Source organism: Coregonus clupeaformis, chromosome 12 (genome assembly GCF_020615455.1).
Source record: "Coregonus clupeaformis isolate EN_2021a chromosome 12, ASM2061545v1, whole genome shotgun sequence".
In the NCBI taxonomy this organism is placed as follows: Eukaryota; Metazoa; Chordata; class Actinopteri; order Salmoniformes; family Salmonidae; genus Coregonus; species Coregonus clupeaformis.
In genome coordinates, this window is record NC_059203.1 from 25,724,497 (window position 1) to 25,743,192 (window position 18,696).

The window sequence follows — 18,696 nt, forward strand, 5'->3', positions numbered from 1 at the left end:
TTTCACATTCTTAAAATAAAGTGGTGATCCTAACTGACCTAAGACAGGGAATTTTCACTAGGATTAAATGTCAGGAATTGTGAAAAACTGAGTTTAAATGTATTTGGCTAAGGTGTATGTAAACTTCCGACTTCAACTGTATGTAGAACAGTTACTTCATACCTCTTCATTGTCTGCAACCCTCTTCTCAATCTAATGGCCATCAAATTGTCAAGTTCAGAGCTGGAGTGTCTGTAGATGAAGATACCTTTTATACACACACACACACACCTGATGAATGGCCTTCCCTCTCCCTAGGGTTACTTTGGGGACCCATGGAACGTCTTTGACTTTGTCATCGTCATCGGCAGCGTTGTTGACGTCATCCTGAGTGAGGTCGATGTGAGTATTGTCATTGTGTAATGTTAACCTGAAATATGTAGGTATTGTCCATGTTATGTACTGTAATACTTACAGTCCCCACTGTTCCCAAAAGGTTGATGTATGCTAAACAGTTCAGGTAGACCCACTGGACATTTTTCTCCTCACATTTGAATTTTTTCCCCAATTGGTTTCGGTTATTGTTTATAAGATGCAGGTTGGGGAAAAGCTACAGATATTTCACAATAAAAGCTCTGTCCTGTCGTCTGACTGTCTGGACTGTGTTTACACCCCTGTCTGACACCCCACCCACCCACCCACCCATCCACCCATCCACTTAGAGACCTACAGGCAATGCTCCCTTGTCAGCACTCGTCTCCAACAATAGCACTGAGGATGCGGTCAGTATTCGTCATGGGGTGACCTTCACACCACCACCCACCTCTGCCTCGGCTGCACCCTCACCCACCCGAACACTAGTCTCGAAAACCCGATCCTAGTCAACACAGTGACTAGGGTCTGGTTTAAATTATGGACTCTTTTGGCATAGAGGAAATACGTCACTGCCTACGTCATTACTTTATACGCTTGAATAAAAAAATTACCACTAACAAGCAAGATGGAGATCACAGAGGTTATTTTTAATGAGTGCATTTCGCAAGTGGCTAATTTGCATCAACTACCTTAATTAAAACCACTGCAAAGATTTTGCCTGCAAACTTTGGTTTTGAATTGAAACGTTCTGGTATGTCTGGCTCGTGATTTGTTGGGAGAGTCCCCAGTTTTCTTTTCCTTATCAACATAGTTCCTCTATGCCAAAAGAGTCCACAATTGAAACCAGACCCTAGTCACTGTGTCGACTACCCAACCCCCCCAATCCATTGTTAAGGGCAGAAAACAACCACTGTTTTCTTGTTTCATCTCCCACCACCATGTGTCCAGGAATCTCCATCATTCCTGCTAGTAAGTAAGAGAGTGACATCCTTCTGTGGTTTTTACTGTGATTCCTGTACAAGGGACTGAGCCAACAGGTTTGGCATCAGGTTCTAGATTTAAAGCAGCATTTGACACTATCTTGCTTCAGAAAAGTAAAGGTAATTTTTGAAAACAAAAAGAGAGCTCAAGTTGCCATTACAGTAAACCTTCAGAAGACCCCATCAACCATTTTCACATCTTCACCCCTCAGCCATCATCCAGTCGTTTATTACAACGTTGTCCTTGGTCTTTTTTGTGCTCACATGCCTTCTCTCCTTCTCTCTCTCCCTCCATACCACAGTCTTTCATCTTCCATTTTCTCTTCCACCTTTGCTCCACGCATACCTCCATGTCTGGCTCCGCTCCCTTCGCCACTTCCTGTTCCACCACCTGTGTCTGACTTCACTTTCTGTGTTTCTGTCTTTTCCCCTCACAGGCAGCCCTGGCCTCCTCTGGAGGACTGTACTGTCTCCACGGCTGCGCTGTAATTATTCGCCCGTAGACACTGCAAGAACATTGCATGAAATCACATGAAACATTGCATGAAACGTGCACGCAACACTGCATGAGCATTGTATGCTAATGGTACGAGACAATGCATGAACATTGCATAAAACATTGGAGGAAACTTTGCACGACACATTGCGTGAGCATTGCAAGTTCATTGACTGATCATCCATGTTTTCCTTAATTTTCTACATTTACAGCATGCTGACCCTTAAGGTGTTTTTACAATCTTAGGAACGACTTCAACATGATACAATCCTATAATTCTCTGAAGAAAATGCACCCATTGCTTGGCTCCTTCTGACACTAACCAGACTCCTACAGTATATGACTGCTTCAGATACCCTGTGAGAGGTGAGACCTGTGTCCTTACAGACTGCTGTGTTTTGCTGGCATGTTGCCCCTATTAAACTAAAACTGTGCTAATTAGAGTGACAACATCTTTAATCTTAGTTAGAGCTAAAGCCAAGACGAGCAGCATTTTCAGTAACTGTTTATTTATTTTGTGCTTTCAGGAGGTGAACCCAATGCAAGCCATAGCGGATTCTGAAAATGCCCGTGTGTCAGTCACCTTCTTCAGACTGTTCCGTGTGATGCGTCTAGTGAAACTGCTGAACCGTTCTGAGGGTATCCGGAATCTTCTGTGGACCTTCATCAAGTCCTTCCAGGTCAAAGTTCATTCCACTTCTGTTCCTTCCATTCTGTGAGATTCATGAAAATGTTGCCGTTCAAAATTCCCAGGTTTTGATTGTTCAGTGTGTGTCAGTCTGATGACGTGATTGGTTGTTGTGTTGCAGGCTCTGCCCTACGTCGCCCTGCTCATCCTCATGCTGTTCTTCATCTACGCTGTTGTTGGGATGCAGGTACTGCACACACACACACACACACACATACACACACATACACGCACACACACACACACACACACACACACACACACACACACACACACACACACACACACACACACACACACACACAGCACTCTCTGATGAGTTGCGTGTCTGTCTCCTGCAGATATTTGGTAAGATAGCGCTGGTAGACGGGACTCACATCAACAGGAACAACAACTTCCAGACCTTCCCCCATGCTGTGCTGCTGCTCTTCAGGTGGGGGATCTGATCTATCAGTCCGCCTATCAGTCAGTGGCCATTATCTTCCATTGACTTTGTGGTCACTTTACACAGCAGACTTGTATAGCAAGAGACCGTTACACTCAGTGATTACATTTACAACACAAGGGCTGAAAACAAGTTGCAATCTCTCTCTCTGCACCACTCACCTCTCTCCCTCTTCCTCCCTCTCTCTATCCATCTTTCTCTCTCTCCCTCTCCCTCCAGGTGTGCGACAGGTGAGGCGTGGCAGGAAGTGATGTTGGCATGTCTGTATGGGAAGAGGTGTGACCCTAAGTCAGACTACCTGCCTGGGGAGGAGATGACCTGTGGAGCCAGCTTCGCTATCATCTACTTCATGAGCTTCTACATGCTCTGTGCCTTCCTGGTAAATGACGCACAAACATGCATAAACAAACATTTGCATACACACACACTCGCATGCACACACACACATACACACACACACACGCATACATACACAAATATACAGTATCAGTCAACATTTTGGACACACCTACTCATTCAAGGGTTTTTCTTTATTTTTACAATTTTTTACATTGTAGAATAATACTGAAGACATCAAAACTATGAAATAACAATATGGAATCATGTAGTAACCAAAAAAGTGTTAAACAAATCAAAATATATACACACATACACACACACACACACACACACACACACATACATGTACACGTGCGCGCACACACACACAGTCACACAGTCACACACACACACGCATATGATTCTGTTGTCCTCCACAGATCATCAATCTGTTTGTGGCTGTCATCATGGACAACTTTGACTACCTGACCCGTGATTGGTCCATCCTCGGCCCTCATCACCTGGACGAGTTTAAGAAGATCTGGGCAGAGTACGACCCAGAGGCCAAGTAAGTGTGTGTTTGTATTTATTCTTTATAAAAAATATAAGATCAGTCTTTTCTATTAGTTTTTTTTATCCTTTCAATGGATTACTGCCGTTAGCTGTTGTTTCCCTTCCTGTCCTGCAGGGGACGTATTAAGCACCTGGACGTGGTGACTCTGCTGCGTAGGATACAGCCTCCTCTGGGCTTTGGAAAGTTCTGCCCCCATAGAGTGGCCTGCAAGGTGAGAAACAAAGGAAGGGATATGTTTATTTACTCTGTGTGTTCATTTGACTTGTCTATTAATGCAGCAAACATATTTTTTTATGATGTCTTTATTTATTCTGCCTGCAGAGACTGGTGTCCATGAACATGCCACTCAATAGTGATGGAACGGTCACCTTTAACGCTACACTGTTCGCACTGGTCAGGACCGCACTGAAGATTAAGACTGAAGGTGTGTGTGTGTGTCAGTCAATTGCAGAGTACTGTACTTGTACTGGTATTTGGGCCAATTGAATGTTTAACATCTATATTCCCACCTCACTGTCGTTATCTCACTGGTCAGGTAACTTTGAGCAGGCCAATGAGGAGCTGAGGGCCATCATCAAGAAGATCTGGAAACGCACCAGTATGAAGCTGCTGGACCAGGTCATCCCACCAATCGGAGGTGAGTTCAAACATCCTATCGTAATCCTCAACTTTATGATCCCAAAACAAGTTGCCCATTCTAATTTGCTGCCATGTTTGATTGGTGTGTGTGTGTCAGATGATGAGGTGACCGTGGGGAAGTTCTACGCCACCTTCCTGATCCAGGACTACTTCAGGAAGTTGAAGAAGAGACAGGAGGAGTATTATGGCTTCCGCCCCACCAAGAAGAACGCCTCCAACGAGATACAGGTGAACCTCACAATGAGAAACCTGTAGGGCAATAAGCCATTAAATGTGATTGGCAAATCTCCTAGTTATGTTATTGATGTTTCATGTAATAATTCTGTAAACAACTCTTCATTTTCATCCCCTCACAATCTCTTTCTTTTTCTAACCCCTCCTTTCCTCTGTCTCTCTAACCCTCTCTCTCTGTCTCTCCCTCCACCCCAGGCGGGTCTGAGGAGCATTGAGGAGGAGGTGGCTCCAGAGTTGCAGAGAGCCATCTCGGGAGACCTGATGAACGAGGAGGAGATGGACAGAGCCATGGAGGATGCAGCGGAGGAAGGCATCTTCAGGGTGAGAGGAGTGGGGGGAGACAGGGAGGCTGTGGAAAGAGAGGAGGGAGGACAAGTTCAGAGTGAGAAGAAAGAACAAAACTCTCTTTAGTGAATGTTGTACCTTTCTGTGTGTTCCTGTGGCCAGCGGGCGGGCGGTCTGTTTGGGAACCACGTTGATTCCTTCACCATGGAGGAAGGAACCCATAACCCTAACGCTACACAGGTAATAATTTCATAATTTCAATAATTTCAGTGCTACCACTTACAGTATGTAACCTTATTCAGACTCAAAGTGCTTTACATAGTACTGTATGGACCTTGAGTTTTTTCAGATCACATGGTCAGGAAAATCTCCTCTCCCCGTGGTGGTAACTCAGCCATCTGTGTCTCCATGTAGGTGACCAGCCAGCGGCCCCTGCAAATGAGCATGTCAGACGAGGGGGAGGCGACCAGCTCACCTGCCTACCATGCAAACGAGGACTTCTTCCCAACAAAGCCTAACAAAACCAACAACAACAATGTCAACAACAACGCCGGGGAGAGGTGAGTCTGCGCGTGCGTGCTCACGTTTGTATGTGTGTTTGTTTTCCTTACTTGAGAGGTCAAATGACACAGTAATAACAATCTGACTGACTCTTTGACCTTCTGTAGCTTTCCCAATGAGACAGATGACAGGGTACAGGTCTATACCATCTCAACCAGCAGAAGCCCCCGAGACACCACAGACTGGCATCTGCAGACAGTAGCTGGACCCAGCCAGGACCCTGAGACTCCCAGAGAGACCCCCAGCCCCCAGCAGGCCCAAGCACAGGCCCCAGACAGCTCCTTCGACACACTCATACAGGAGGTGAGTGGAGAGATCAGGCATATAATATATTCCATAATTCCATAAGTATGACATATTCCATAATTCCATTATTCCATAAATACATATTTTATCAATGACATTGACATGTCAGACACTTACAGAGTCATCCCCTCTCTCTGTTCTCTATCTCTTCTCATGTATTTCACCTCTACCAGGTCCTGATAAACGGGGGGTTGGAGAGCTTGGCCAGGGACCCTCGTTTTGTGTCGGTGGCGAAACAGGAAATGGCCGAAGCTTTGAACTTTGACCCTGTGGACATGGAGAGTTCCGCCACTGAGCTTATGAATGGTCGCAGAGGGAGGGTCGCCACACCTCCAATCAGGCCCCCTCGCAGATCACAGAGAAAGGCCAACAAATCAACACCCACCGATCTTGTGTAGGCCAATAGGCCTGTCCCGCAACGCAGCATGTCATCGAGTGACATAACGTGCTGAGGCATTAAATGCCACATTCTACAAATAGGACAGTCCTTATTGGGTGCCTTCATAGCGAATGATATCATCTGAATGGTTAAGCAGGCTTTATGGCACCTGTGACTTCATTGTTGTGGTGTTATTCTGATTTTGGATGATTTCTCTCTTGGTTGATTTAAAGAGTAAATACTCTTCCTGGTCAAGAGCAGACTTTCTTTACCATGTTTATTTTGTTCACAGTACAGACTACTGTGCAGACTTACGTTGAGTTCAGGCGAACATCACGTTGTCCCGACTAACATGTTCTTTAGTCTCAACTTCAGGAAGTTTTTCTGGCATAAAAGGTTGGCCCTGTTTGAAAACTAGTGTCCTTCCCTGTTCCCTCGCATCCTTGAAGTAATCACTGATCCACCGATAGTTGGGTAGGTGCTGAATATGGTTGTGTCAGTGATTAGCTCATGGAGGGAGGGAAGGGTGTGCTTTCTAAGTATTCTTGCAGGGTCAGGATGTTACTTTTCAGGGGGTATTCTTTGAGTTCTGTCATGATGACAAGGCAAGACATGGCTGGACCAGGATGTTTTTGGGCTGAATCTTGTCTACAGTGTCCATATAAGGACAATCTCTGTAGGCTATATGGAGAAAGCTAACGTGCATGTTCAAGATACACAGATTCTGCCCAGGTCTCCACATATCAACATATCTTCACAATACCTAGATTTTTTTTGTTGCTTTAATTATCCTACATCTCAAACATGTACATAATCTCTAGTATGGACCGTATGGATGACCCTGTAGTGTAAAATGGGAGAAAGGCCTTGTGGCGTAGGGTAGCCACTAGCTGGCGATGCTACAGTAGAATGAAACAAAGTGCAGATAAGAGGATGTGGTTAAAGATGAGGATGAATGGCAAGTTTAGGGACAGTGGTTGGAATCGTATTTGTGGCTAGAAAGTGTGTATGAGTCAGATATGGACAACTTATGGTGTAGTATACCAGGGGTGAAAAGTCATCTCTGTTGATGCCATTTTGTCTGTTATTCTCTTTTCAAAATTATCATTCATTTTCTTTCTGTGGTAGGCCTTTTGGTTGAAACCTACAGCCTCTTTTGTGAAAATGTCCTTTTTGATTATTCATTATTGTTTCAGTCTAAAATAGATTAGGTTGTATTTTGAGAGGTAGCAGTATGTCACTTAAATTGTATTTTTAATGATGAATCTGTTATTTGGTTTAATAAAGGCTAAATAAAATAGCTGTAATGTGATGAAGGCAAAATAGAAGGCAAAGTAAAAACGTGAATCCCAAAAGGTTTTGAATGATAAAATCAGTTGTTCCCACTGAGCTTTTTAAACAGAGGTGCTTTGCATTCATCTATAATATGTACTACTGCCATCAACTTTTTATCAGACATTTTGTCATGGTCATTTTGATAACATTATTTGAGACATTTTATTGTTTTCTCTCTGTTTCTGTTTCAGTATTGTTTCTCTAAAGTTTCAACCATGTCATCCCAATAAAAAATATTTTATAAAGTGAGAATACTGTAATTTTCCCAGTCAAATTATTGGAGGTTTTTATGGTTGGTCACATGAGCGGGAGGTAGCCTAGTGTTTAGAGCGTTGACTTGCCCCTGAGCAAGGCACTTCACCCTAATTGTTCCAGGGTGGCCGTTGATAATGACAGACCCTGGCCATTACCCCACTCTCTGAGGGTGTCTCGGGGGAAGTTGGGATATGCAAAAAAACACATGCGTTATAATAAACACTTCGCTATAATAAAAATAGGATGAATATAAGCACCTACCCACCTAATTAAATAATTCATAAGTTGAGGAAATTAAATAGATAGTCCTACAGTAGCAATTTTGCATGGTGAAACAAAAGGATTGGGAATTCCCTCACGAGAGCGTCTGGGTTTCTACACCAGGAGTAGGCCTAATTGGATTTGAGAGCACTGATCTGCTTTTTACGGTATGGGCTCGGGCGCTTTTAGTAAACATATTCCTGCAGCCTGCGCTCTGGCACTGGCAGCAGCGGGTCCATCGTTCTGTTTGTGACAGACCGGGTATAGAGAACAGCAGTCAACACTAGACATTCTGGTAAGTCTGGTGGTTAGTCGTTGTCTTCTCCGCCGAGTATAGCTTATGTTTTGGTAATATAATATGTCTGCAACTGTATCTGAATGTTATTATGGTATTTTATAATACAGCTCTGTATTTCGGTAATTATGTATGCAGAAGGTGATGCTGGCACTTAAGCGCCAGACATGGAGTGGCGTAATTCGTAGCTCTGTAACCTGGTCTCGGAGCATTTCGTATTATTCTTTAAGTAAATCCAGTTACACGTCACATTTGGTATGGTATGGGTTAATTTGTGGATGCCCGTCATCATCGTTCTGTCTTACGTAACCATATTAAACGTAACATATCATAGTAATTTGAGAGTCCCGGATTGACATGTACTATGTTACGTGTAGTCTATGAGACCAGGCTGCAACGTCAAGTTGCTATCTGAAGTCAGCAGGGATGGCTACAGTGAAAATGATCAACATCCTGGACGCAAACTGAAATTAATACGACAGTCAATGCCGTTGTTCAGCTGGACAAATACAGAATTGTTGATGTGGTCGGGGCTATCCAGTTTATGGGTTGGGGTAGCCTACCATATATCTTAGGCTACCAGTTATGTTACAGTGCACTGTTCAATATGATCAGCTCTACTGAAAAGTTTAATAATTTACATCCCATCAAACAATTTGTTATCATTGTGTTAGATAGAACCTGTCTGTCTTCCACCTGTACTATGGAATGCTGTGCACACCATTGAAGACCATTGTTACAAATCCTTCACTGCTTTTTATATGTAATAGATAAAATAATAGTCTACACCTGTTGTTCACGAAGCATGTGACAACTCAAATTTGATTAGATTTGAGCTACATATGTCTATGATGATTTAGTCTTAAAATAAATGTAATACTAGTCAGTTAAAGGGTAATTAATACATAGGTTATTCTACTGGTAGTACTCTGGTATGATGCCTGATGAGTTATGAGGAGGAACAATTATACTCATTTTAACAGTGAAATACTTACTTAAAGCTTCTTTTCCACCAATACAGAGTTAAAGATAAAGATAAAAAATTTAACATTGAAATAGTGACACAAGGAATAAATACACAGTGAGTAACGAATAACAATAATGGGTAGAAATAACATGGCAATATACAGGGAGTACCAGAACCGAGTCAATGTGCCGGAGTACGAGCTAATTACTTGACAGTCTATTACACAGGTTATTCCATTATTCCTAGTAAACCTAGAGTAATGCCTAGGCCTATTCTGTGTTGTGTCGCCATCCTCTCACATTTGCTTCTGCCCGGGTCTTGCAACACATGTGATGATGACATCATCAAATCTGTATTGCTTCATTTCTGTGTTACTTTTTGGATGTCTCTTGTCTCAGCTGAATACAAGTTTAAGTGCATGAGGGATGTCACTGCCCTATTAGTCAGGAGACGAATGCCAGGTTTGTTAGCAGCAGAACAATCTTCACTGTGAGAGACCCAACCAGATATGTAAGACAGAGAGCATTGTGGGTCGACTTCAACACGCTGCCTACAGCTATTCCCAGTGTTCCCATCTCCCTCCTGCCTCTGTCTGTCTCATTCCCAATCCAGATAACTGGGAGAAGTGGTGAGGCAGAGCAGAAGCTGGCATGGTACTGAGCTGAGCAGGAGCTGGCATGGTACTGAGCAGAGCAGGAGCTGGCATGGTACTGAGCAGAGCAGGAGCTGGCATGGTACTGAGCAGAGCAGGAACTGGCATGGTACTGAGCAGAGCAGGAGCTGGCATGGTACTGAGCAGAGCAGGAGCTGGCATGGTACTGAGCAGAGCAGGAGCTGGCATGGTACTGAGCAGAGCAGGAGCTGGCATGGTACTGAGCTGCGCTGGTGACTCTACTGCAGTAATCTCCTCCTCCTCCTCTCAAGGCTTAGTTAGGAGGCTGATGGTAGCAGATGGGACCAGGGCACCAGGCTAATAGGCTCACTGTCTCTGTGGGACGGCCGGCCCGGTTTCAAATGAGTGGATTCGGCTATTTCAGCCACACCCGTTGCTGACAGGTGTATAAAATCGAGCACATAGCCATGCATTCTCCACAGACAAACATTGGCAGTAGAATGGCCATACTGAAGAGCTCAGTGACTTTCAACGTGGCACCGTCATAGGATGCCACCTTTCCAACAAGTCAGTTTGTCAAATTTCTGCACTGCTAGAGCTGCCCCGGTCAACTGTAAGTGCTATAGTTGTGAAGTGGAAACGTCTGGGAGCAACAATGGCTCAGCCTCAAGCTCACAGAACGGGACCGACGAATGCTCAAGCGCGTAGCGCGTAAATATCATCTGTCCTCGGTTGCAACACTCACTACCGAGTTCCAAACTGCCTCTGGAAGCAACGTCAGCACAAGAACTGTTCATCAGGAGCTTAATGAAATGGGTTTCCATGGCCGAGCAGCTGCCTATTAATGCCCATGATTTTGGAATGAGATGTTTAACGTGCAGATGTCCACATACTTTGGTCATGTAATGTATGAACCCATGAGATAAACTGTGATTGCACTTGTCATCCTGGTGAGTTTCTCTTAAGATACACTCTTGGAAAAAATTTGCTATCTAGAACCAAAGAGGGTCCTTAGGCTGTCGCCATAGGAGAAGCCTTTGAATAACCCTTTCCACAGATGGTTCTACATGGAACCCACAAGAGTTCTACCTGGAACCAAAAAGGTTTCTACCTGGAACCAAAAAGGGTTCTCCTATGGGAACAGCCGAAGAACCCTTTTGGAACTATCTATCTATCTCTCTCTCTCTCTCTCTCTCTCTCTCTCTCTCTCTCCCCGTCTCTCTCTCTCTCTCTCTCTCCCCGTCTCTCTCTCTCCCCGTCTCTCTCTCTCTCTCTCTCTCTCTCTCTCTCTCTCTCTCTCTCTCTCTCTCTCTCTCTCTCTCTCTCTCTCTCTCTCTCTCTCTCTCTCTCTCTCTCTCTCTCTCTCTCTCTCTCTCTCTCTCTCTCTCTCTCTCTCTCTCTCTCTCTCTCTCTCTCTCTCTCTCTCTCTCTCTCTCTCTCTCTCTCTCTCTCTCTCTCTCTCTCTCTCTCTCTCTCTCTCTCTCTCTCTCTCTCTCTCTCTCTCTCTCTCTCTCTCTCTCTCTCTCTCTCTCTCTCTCTCTCTCTCTCTCTCTCTCTCTCTCTCTCTCTCTCTCTCTCTCTCTCTCTCTCTCTCTCTCTCTCTCTCTCTCTCTCTCAGGACTTTTACAAAAGGGGTATCCTGCAGTGTCCAGAGGGGGTGTCAGTGTCTGAGCTTAGGGAAGCGTGTGACTACCTCTATATTAACTTTGACAACAGCACCGTCAAGTTCCGAGACCTCAGTGAGTAACACAGTCACACCTGGTTTGACCAGGGCTCTGTTCAAGACCGAAACGTTGAGTAATGTTTTGCAACATCGCATGTACAACTAAATTGCACTACTGTAATCTGTTTTTAATTGCTTAGTCTTCTTCATCTTGAATGTTCACTATGGAGATATTCATTTTGCCATGCACAAGAGTATGTGAACTATCAACTACAACAACAAATCAGAGGTCACAGTTAAAATAATGTGACCTCTATCTGTTCCTGTCCCAGGTGCGTTGCTGCATGAGCTGTCCAACGACGGTGCTAAGCGTCAGTTTGAAGTGTTCCTAGGGGAGCTGGTTGTCCCAGTGATGGTGTCCAGTGCTCAGGAGGGGGAGAGGGAGTGTCACATTGTGGTTCTCACAGATGATGATATAGTGGATTGGGACTGTGACAACCCTCCACCCATGGGAGAGGAGTACTCCCAGAGTAGGTGCCATAGTTTCACGCCCCTCTCAGAGTAATTATAATGAATAATAAATTATTTACAAAATTGATAATTGAAATGTATCTTTTGGGCAGTGCTGTTCGTCAAATGTTTATACTTTATATTCTTGAGGATCTAGCAACCCAACCTTTTTTGGAAAAAGATTATGAATATGTTTGTGAGTGAGCACGTTGTTTGATATTATTTCCTGTTCGCTCTTCAATGTGCCCAGTTCTGTACAGCACCAAGCTCTATCGCTTCATCAAGTACATTGAGAACAGAAATGTGGCCAAAGCCCTGCTGAAGGAGAGAGGACTGAAGAACATACGCATCGGCATCGAGGGTGAGTCAATTCCCATGTCCCAAAACAACCCCTTGGCCCTTAGCCGCTTCTCCTAGCCCCTTCCACTTTGGTGTTTAAAGATCCTAAGGAAACAACCAGGTAAAGCAATCCAAGTGTTCCAATGCTATAGGCTACATAGCATTGGAACATTTGCTTACATCTATCCAGTATCCCTCAGATCTAAAAACCCTCCAGAGATACTGAACATTATGTGTGTGTGGTCCTCCTGTATCCCAGGGTACCCCACCTGTAAGGAGAAGATGAAACGGCGCCCGGGCGGGAGGTCAGAGGTCATCTATAACTACGTGCAGTGGCCTTTTATCCAGCTGTCCTGGGAGAAGGAGGAAGGAAAGAGTCGACACGTGGACTTCCAGTGCGTCCGCAGCAAGAGTGTCCCCAACCTCATCGCCTCTCTGGGGGAACCAACATGACTCCGAACCACACCCACCCCGCAGGTCGACGAGCTGGATAGGCTGATCAGCCCTGATCCCCGCCCCCAGTCTCAAGCCCCACCCCCATCCACCAATGACAGTTGAGGAGAGGGTAGAAGTTGACCTTGTATAGGTTAATTTATTCCCCCTATTGGTTAAGGTCAGGGATTGGCAAGGTTGCACTGATCCTAGATCTGTGTTTTGGGGCAACTTCTACACGAGGCCTTCATCTGTTAGCCTGTCTCCCACTCAGGATATTTATGTTTACAGACACATTCAAACAAACCTCAATGACTGTACAGTCCAAACCAATGTACACATACAGAGACAGATGTTAGATCTTAATTTGGTCACTGTTTACATAAATTCACTGGAAACCCGCACTAACACACAGTTGTATTAACAGTATTGCACTTTTAATGTAGCTTAATTTTGGCCAGCTAATAGCCTAACCACTGATCAAGCAACATTATATTGGCAGAAAAGCGTGAATGTTCAAATCCTGTTGCTGTAGGATTCTTTTGCTGCAACAATATTGGTCAAATGAAGATCCTACGTCTGTACATATACGCACACATACAAACACGGATTTGGACAAGGAGGATGTTTACAGCATATAACCAGACCTACTAGTGTGTATCTATTCAGTTTTCTTATTCATACTTTACCCACCACCGCCCCCATGTGTTATATTACGTTTGTGTGTGTGTGTATGTGTGTAAGCTGTTCTTTTTCCTTTTATGGCTGTTTACATTTTATACTTTGTACATTGTTTATATGAAGGTTTCCGTTAGTATTATTGTTTAAGGTTATGTACATCATTTTTCTTCAAAGAATTTGTTCCAAGAATTTCACAGCTGCAGAGGAAATTTGAATAAATATATTGATGAAAGAATTACCTTTATGATTTTGCGTTGACATCTCATATAAGGGATGGCTGTGCTGACAAAGACATACAAATTAAACCACAGACAGTATGCCACAGAGTTGGAAAACACTTTTATTGAATGATGAAATAATTTTAAATCAGCATTTAAAGCTTTTTTCTTTGCTGAGAAATGTGTACTCCTTTGCAGAGAAATGTGGTTGAGCTGACAACATTCAAAACCTCATACAGAAGTATTCAATAAGACACACATGCACACATCTATGCATAGTATACTGTATGTGTGTCATCCAGCAGAGAGAAATTATTGCGGTTTATACATGCAGTCATTTGCAAAGGCATATCGATATTTGTCCTTGTTCAAAAGGAACAGCTTGGTGTGAGCATTGATAAAAAATATAAGATACATCTGTTAAAAAACACATCAGCAGACATAATGGAAAGTATTGTACCGCCTGTTTGTCATGTGTACCTTTTCAAACAGCACTACAGTAGTAAGGCTGCGTTTACAAAGGCAGCCCAATTCGTATCTTTTTTTCCACTATTTGATCTGTTGACCAATCACATCAGATCTTTTCACATCAAATCTTTTTCAGAGCTGATCTGATTGGTCAAAAGACCAATTAGTGAAAAAAATACCTGAATTGGTCTGCCTGTGTAAACGCAGCCTATGAGTCTATCATTCTAAGCAGCCGCTCAGGGCTTACTTCTCCCGCAATAAAAACACCTTAAAGCACTCGAGTGAAAACCGGAATGAGAGGAAAACTACACTTCAACATCATTCAGTCGTCCATCTGGAAAGAAAAATAATTTTAGCAACACTTTACACAGGTATTATTACTGGGTAACTATATGGGAATTACCTTCGTAATTACCTTTAGTATAATCAATTACATAGCACTTTGCATTGTATTCTCTTGAAAATGATAAGAATGAGAACAAATGGTTAGTGTTCCATAGCTGCATGTACTACTACCCGATTGCAGAGTAATTTGATAATTTAGTAGTTAATCTAGTAAAAAGTCTCCTGTAGTTATTACTCCAGTAAAGTGTAAAGTGAGGCCAAGTTTACACACACACACACACACACACACACACACACACACACTCTCTAACAGTGCTGAAAGTGCTATAAACACATATGTGAAAATTGAAATTCCATATTTAATATTTGGGGAAGTTTTAAAATGTACACGTAAATCATGAATAACCAGCGTTATTCACAAAACAGTGGTACCTTTGTGAGTTAAAAATACTAAATGGAAAAAAAGGGGAATTGAAATGTTGAACTAATGTACAGCTCCTGTAGTTCTTAGGGTAAGGCACAGACATGGACATCATGTTAACTTGTGTCAAGGCAGTGTCATTCAGACAGCTCAACATAGACACACAACCAGCATTCGTTATAGCCCTGAAGACTAGTACTATTTAAATCCAACAGCATTTAAAATCAACCTTATTGAAAATGTCTGTATTATACAAAATTAGAAAATAAAGATAACTGGGCACAACAAAGGCAGTAAAGGAGAAGTGGTTCTTGCTTATAACTCTTGAGGAGTAAGGAGACTACGATGGAATTTTCTGTCCTTTGTTGAAAATTCTCACTCACTCTAACTGGTGACATCACAGAAATCCCCAAAATAGAACCCTAAAAATAGCAATCTTCGAACTCTTCCCTTGAAGTCAAGCAGTGATCTGATGAGGTCACAGGGGAAGTGATACAGACTGCTGGGAACCTGCCAGCTCCCAAAGAACAGTAGAGAAGTTTTCCTATGAACAGTATGAGTGGTTGAGGAGAGGAGTGGGGATAAGGTTCTGAAGGGGCTGCTCTAAGGCTGTACAGAGTAGAGTTCAGTGCTGCTGGAAAAGTTAGAGCCAGGCTTCAGCTCTGAGACATTGGGCCCTATTCAATCAAAACTGCTATCCCGGTTTTTAAGATAAAGTTTTACATTAGCAGAAAAGCCAAACAGTGGTTACAACCATTTATTCACAGGGTATAATGAATCCTGGTTCAGGAGGCCTGCAGGGAATATACTTGCCCAATAAACACAGCTTAAATTAACTTTTGAAATAAACGGATATTTAGAATGTTTTTATATTTGTCGTAATATGAAACAGAATAGTGAAGTGAAGACATCTGGGTGCTGCGGGGAGGTGAGGGGGGCAGTAGGTCATTGCAGCGCAAGTTATAGGGTCAGAGTTCATCTCTTACTTCCCTTCATGTAGGAAGGGATGGCTCCCCTGGCTGTCAGGCCCTCGAAGCGCTTGTAGGTGTAGTTGATAAAGACCCAGTCCTTATTCTTATAGTCAGCCTCCGCTGCAGCTGCTGCTGCTGGAGACTTGGTGGGTGCTGCTGCAGCTTGGGAGAGAGAAGAGGGAGAGGAGAAGGAGAGTGACGAAGGAGGGAGTGTGAATAGAAAAGGAGAGGGAGAGAGCTTTATAGTTGATAGTCACAGGGTGTACTGTACAACCACACACACACAGTCAGAATAATAATAAACAGAGACACAGGAAAATTGTTTCTGCTGAAAATGTCTTTCTCTCACCTGTGGGTGAAAGGATGTCTGACTCAGGGAACTCATCGAAGTTTGACGTGTCATCGATGCTTTTGATCTCAATTGGGATCGCTGCAGGTCTCTCCCTGTGTTGGGTGACAAATGCAAAAACTGTAGTGAGGCCTGGACCTTTGGGTCACTGAGGTATAAAAACCTCATTGATTTGGATATAAACTGTTCCTTGTTAGTAGTCCCTGTGTACCTGATGTGGTCATAATCGACTCCCTCAAAGAACAGGTTTCTCTTGATCTCCTCCACTCCTGTTGCCCCGATCCGATGATCTCCCTCACAGCAGAACCTAAGCAGTAAAATACACACATTTAGATCCTGAGAACAACCACAGAGGGATATAGAAGTGTGCCTGCCATAGATACAGAATTAGCTTGAGATGACATTGTAACCACTTAGTTGATGTTCATTCTTCTCTAGAGCAACATGCTGTACAGTAAGCTATAGACTGTTTATTAATCTGGCTCTCTTTTTGAACATGTTGATATGTAGTACTGGTGCTGACCTGAGGATGAGGTCCTTGGCCCTCTCTGAGATAGGTACTTCTGGAGGGAACACCAGAGTCTCCTTCCAGTTCATCACTTTCTTATAGGTTTCCTGGGGCGTCTCCGAACAGAACGGGGGGTAGCCTGAAGAGACAGGGACATTTAGACAGTAATCCTAATTCAATCATAACTTGCATCGAACTGACATCAATGCATGATTTACGCAAAGGTTTCAGTTGCTAATGCCACTCTTAAGTTAGGGCCTGCGTTTGCAATCAACAGATATCCCTCCTACCAATCAACATCTCATACATGATGACCCCCAGGCTCCACCAATCACAGAGCTTGTTGTATCCGGTCTGCATGAACACTTCTGGGGCAATGTAGTCTGGAGTTCCCACAGTGGAGAATGCCTGAGAGAGGGTGAGAGGAGAGAAGGGAAATGAGAGAGGGAGAGGAGAGGGGGGAAAGGAGAGAGGGAGAGGAGAGGGGGGAAAGGAGAGAGGGAGAGTGGAGGAAAGAGAGCGGGAGAGGAGAGGGGGGAAAGGAGAGAGGGAGAGGAGAGGAGAGGGGGGAAAGGAGAGAGGGAGAGGAGAGAGGGAGAGGAGAGGAGAGAGGGAGAGGAGAGGGGGAAAGGAGAGCAGGAGAGTGGAGGAAAGAGAGAGGGAGAGGAGAGGAGAGAGGGGAAAGAGAGAGGGAGAGGAGAGAGGGGGAAGAAGAGAGAGAGGAGAGAGGAGAGAGGGAGAGGAGAGGGAGAGGAGAGGAGAGGAGAGAGGGGAAAGGAGAGAGGGAGAGAAGAGGGGAGAGGAGAGAGGGAGAGGAGAGAGGGGAAAGGAGAGAGGGAGAGAAGAGGAGAGAGGGTTAAGGTGCCTGCAGACTAGGTTCTTACTGCAATATTACTGTATGTCCCTCTTGAGACGCCGTAGCAACAACATAGCCAGTAACAACTGCTCAAAATAGTCCGAATTAATCTTAGATAATTCAAGAAATCTATAATAAATGTTGAGGGGTCTTAGTCGGAAAAAAACCAGCCAAACATCAGAACAAACCAAAACGTCAAAATCCCGTCATAATATATGTGCGAACTTGCGCCACATTTAGACTGGGAACACCCTGCTTTAGCCACAGCCCAAACAGTAAAACAACCTGGAGCTCACAAGTTAAATGTGCATTTCCAGCAAAGTCCTGAATTGAACAAATTAAAATGGAGTCGACCACAGATGTTGCTCTAACCATGCCATACACTTGCTGCGGAAATGTTACTGACGCTGCATAACAGTAAGTGTGCTGTATATCCCCTTACAGGGACAGGACTCCAACCACCTGCACACCAGATGTGTACTGTATCTCCGCTCCTACGCTGGCCTTCCTCACTTCATCTAGTGACTCTAGTCTATACAGAACAATAGGCTCTCTAGCATGACAAAATTCATTTTTTTGGAGCAGCTTTCCTCTTTCACATGAGATAACACTTTTTTTCCTATGAGTAAATGAACACAACAGACAACCAACACATTTAAAAAACAGAGGTAATTGGGAAACCTTATACCATTAACAACTACAGTCATCCCTGTTGTGTTTATGAGGAGGTTTAAGGTAAAGACCCATCCTCCAGCAGAGTAGTGACTGAAGGTAGCCAGAGCTCTATGACACTCACCAGCTGTCGTCTGTTCCTCTTCCAGGTCTCTGCTTTCCTCTTGGAGTTCATGTACTGAGATGCTGTAGAGAAGAAATAATTACTCTTAGGCACAACTAAATTACAGCTACACACATAGGTGGAAAATGTATGACAAATCATGACAAATACAGTG

At 43.8% G+C, this 18,696-nt stretch overlaps 3 protein-coding genes across 4 annotated transcripts in view; 2 read left to right on the forward strand and 1 right to left on the reverse strand.

The window, feature by feature from the left end:
• Positions 1-7,846, forward strand: part of LOC121578080 (dihydropyridine-sensitive L-type skeletal muscle calcium channel subunit alpha-1) — a 35,075-nt gene extending 27,229 nt beyond the window's left edge. The window contains exons 27-42 of the mRNA XM_041892173.2: positions 298-381; positions 1,772-1,819; positions 2,358-2,510; positions 2,640-2,705; positions 2,860-2,951; positions 3,183-3,342; positions 3,722-3,849; positions 3,970-4,066; positions 4,177-4,279; positions 4,391-4,492; positions 4,592-4,722; positions 4,924-5,049; positions 5,176-5,253; positions 5,428-5,573; positions 5,682-5,877; positions 6,054-7,846. Of these exons, the coding sequence (XP_041748107.1) occupies positions 298-381; positions 1,772-1,819; positions 2,358-2,510; positions 2,640-2,705; positions 2,860-2,951; positions 3,183-3,342; positions 3,722-3,849; positions 3,970-4,066; positions 4,177-4,279; positions 4,391-4,492; positions 4,592-4,722; positions 4,924-5,049; positions 5,176-5,253; positions 5,428-5,573; positions 5,682-5,877; positions 6,054-6,278 (1,935 nt within the window). The 3' untranslated portion in view covers positions 6,279-7,846. The remainder of the gene's footprint in view (positions 1-297; positions 382-1,771; positions 1,820-2,357; positions 2,511-2,639; positions 2,706-2,859; positions 2,952-3,182; positions 3,343-3,721; positions 3,850-3,969; positions 4,067-4,176; positions 4,280-4,390; positions 4,493-4,591; positions 4,723-4,923; positions 5,050-5,175; positions 5,254-5,427; positions 5,574-5,681; positions 5,878-6,053) is intronic.
• Positions 7,847-9,521: 1,675 nt separating this feature from the next.
• LOC121578455 (BTB/POZ domain-containing protein KCTD20-like) lies at positions 9,522-13,884 on the forward strand. The gene is made up of 5 exons (XM_045224107.1): positions 9,522-9,565; positions 11,702-11,724; positions 11,981-12,178; positions 12,409-12,519; positions 12,757-13,884. The coding sequence occupies exons 1-5, from the start codon at positions 9,522-9,524 to the stop codon at positions 12,948-12,950; spliced, it is 570 nt and encodes a 189-aa protein (XP_045080042.1). The 3' UTR covers positions 12,951-13,884.
• A 50-nt stretch (positions 13,885-13,934) lies between these two features.
• Positions 13,935-18,696, reverse strand: part of LOC121578119 (serine/threonine-protein kinase 38-like) — a 51,628-nt gene continuing 46,866 nt past the window's right edge. The window contains exons 9-14 of one of the 2 annotated variants that reach the window (XM_041892229.2): positions 18,543-18,604; positions 17,181-17,298; positions 16,906-17,029; positions 16,594-16,689; positions 16,383-16,477; positions 13,935-16,189 (exon numbers count right to left, since the gene is read on the reverse strand). In XM_041892229.2, the coding sequence (XP_041748163.1) occupies positions 16,038-16,189; positions 16,383-16,477; positions 16,594-16,689; positions 16,906-17,029; positions 17,181-17,298; positions 18,543-18,604 (647 nt within the window). In that variant the 3' untranslated portion in view covers positions 13,935-16,037. Of the gene's footprint in view, positions 16,196-16,382; positions 16,478-16,593; positions 16,690-16,905; positions 17,030-17,180; positions 17,299-18,542; positions 18,605-18,696 lie in introns of both variants that reach the window. The other variant, XM_041892228.2, reaches the window with a different exon arrangement.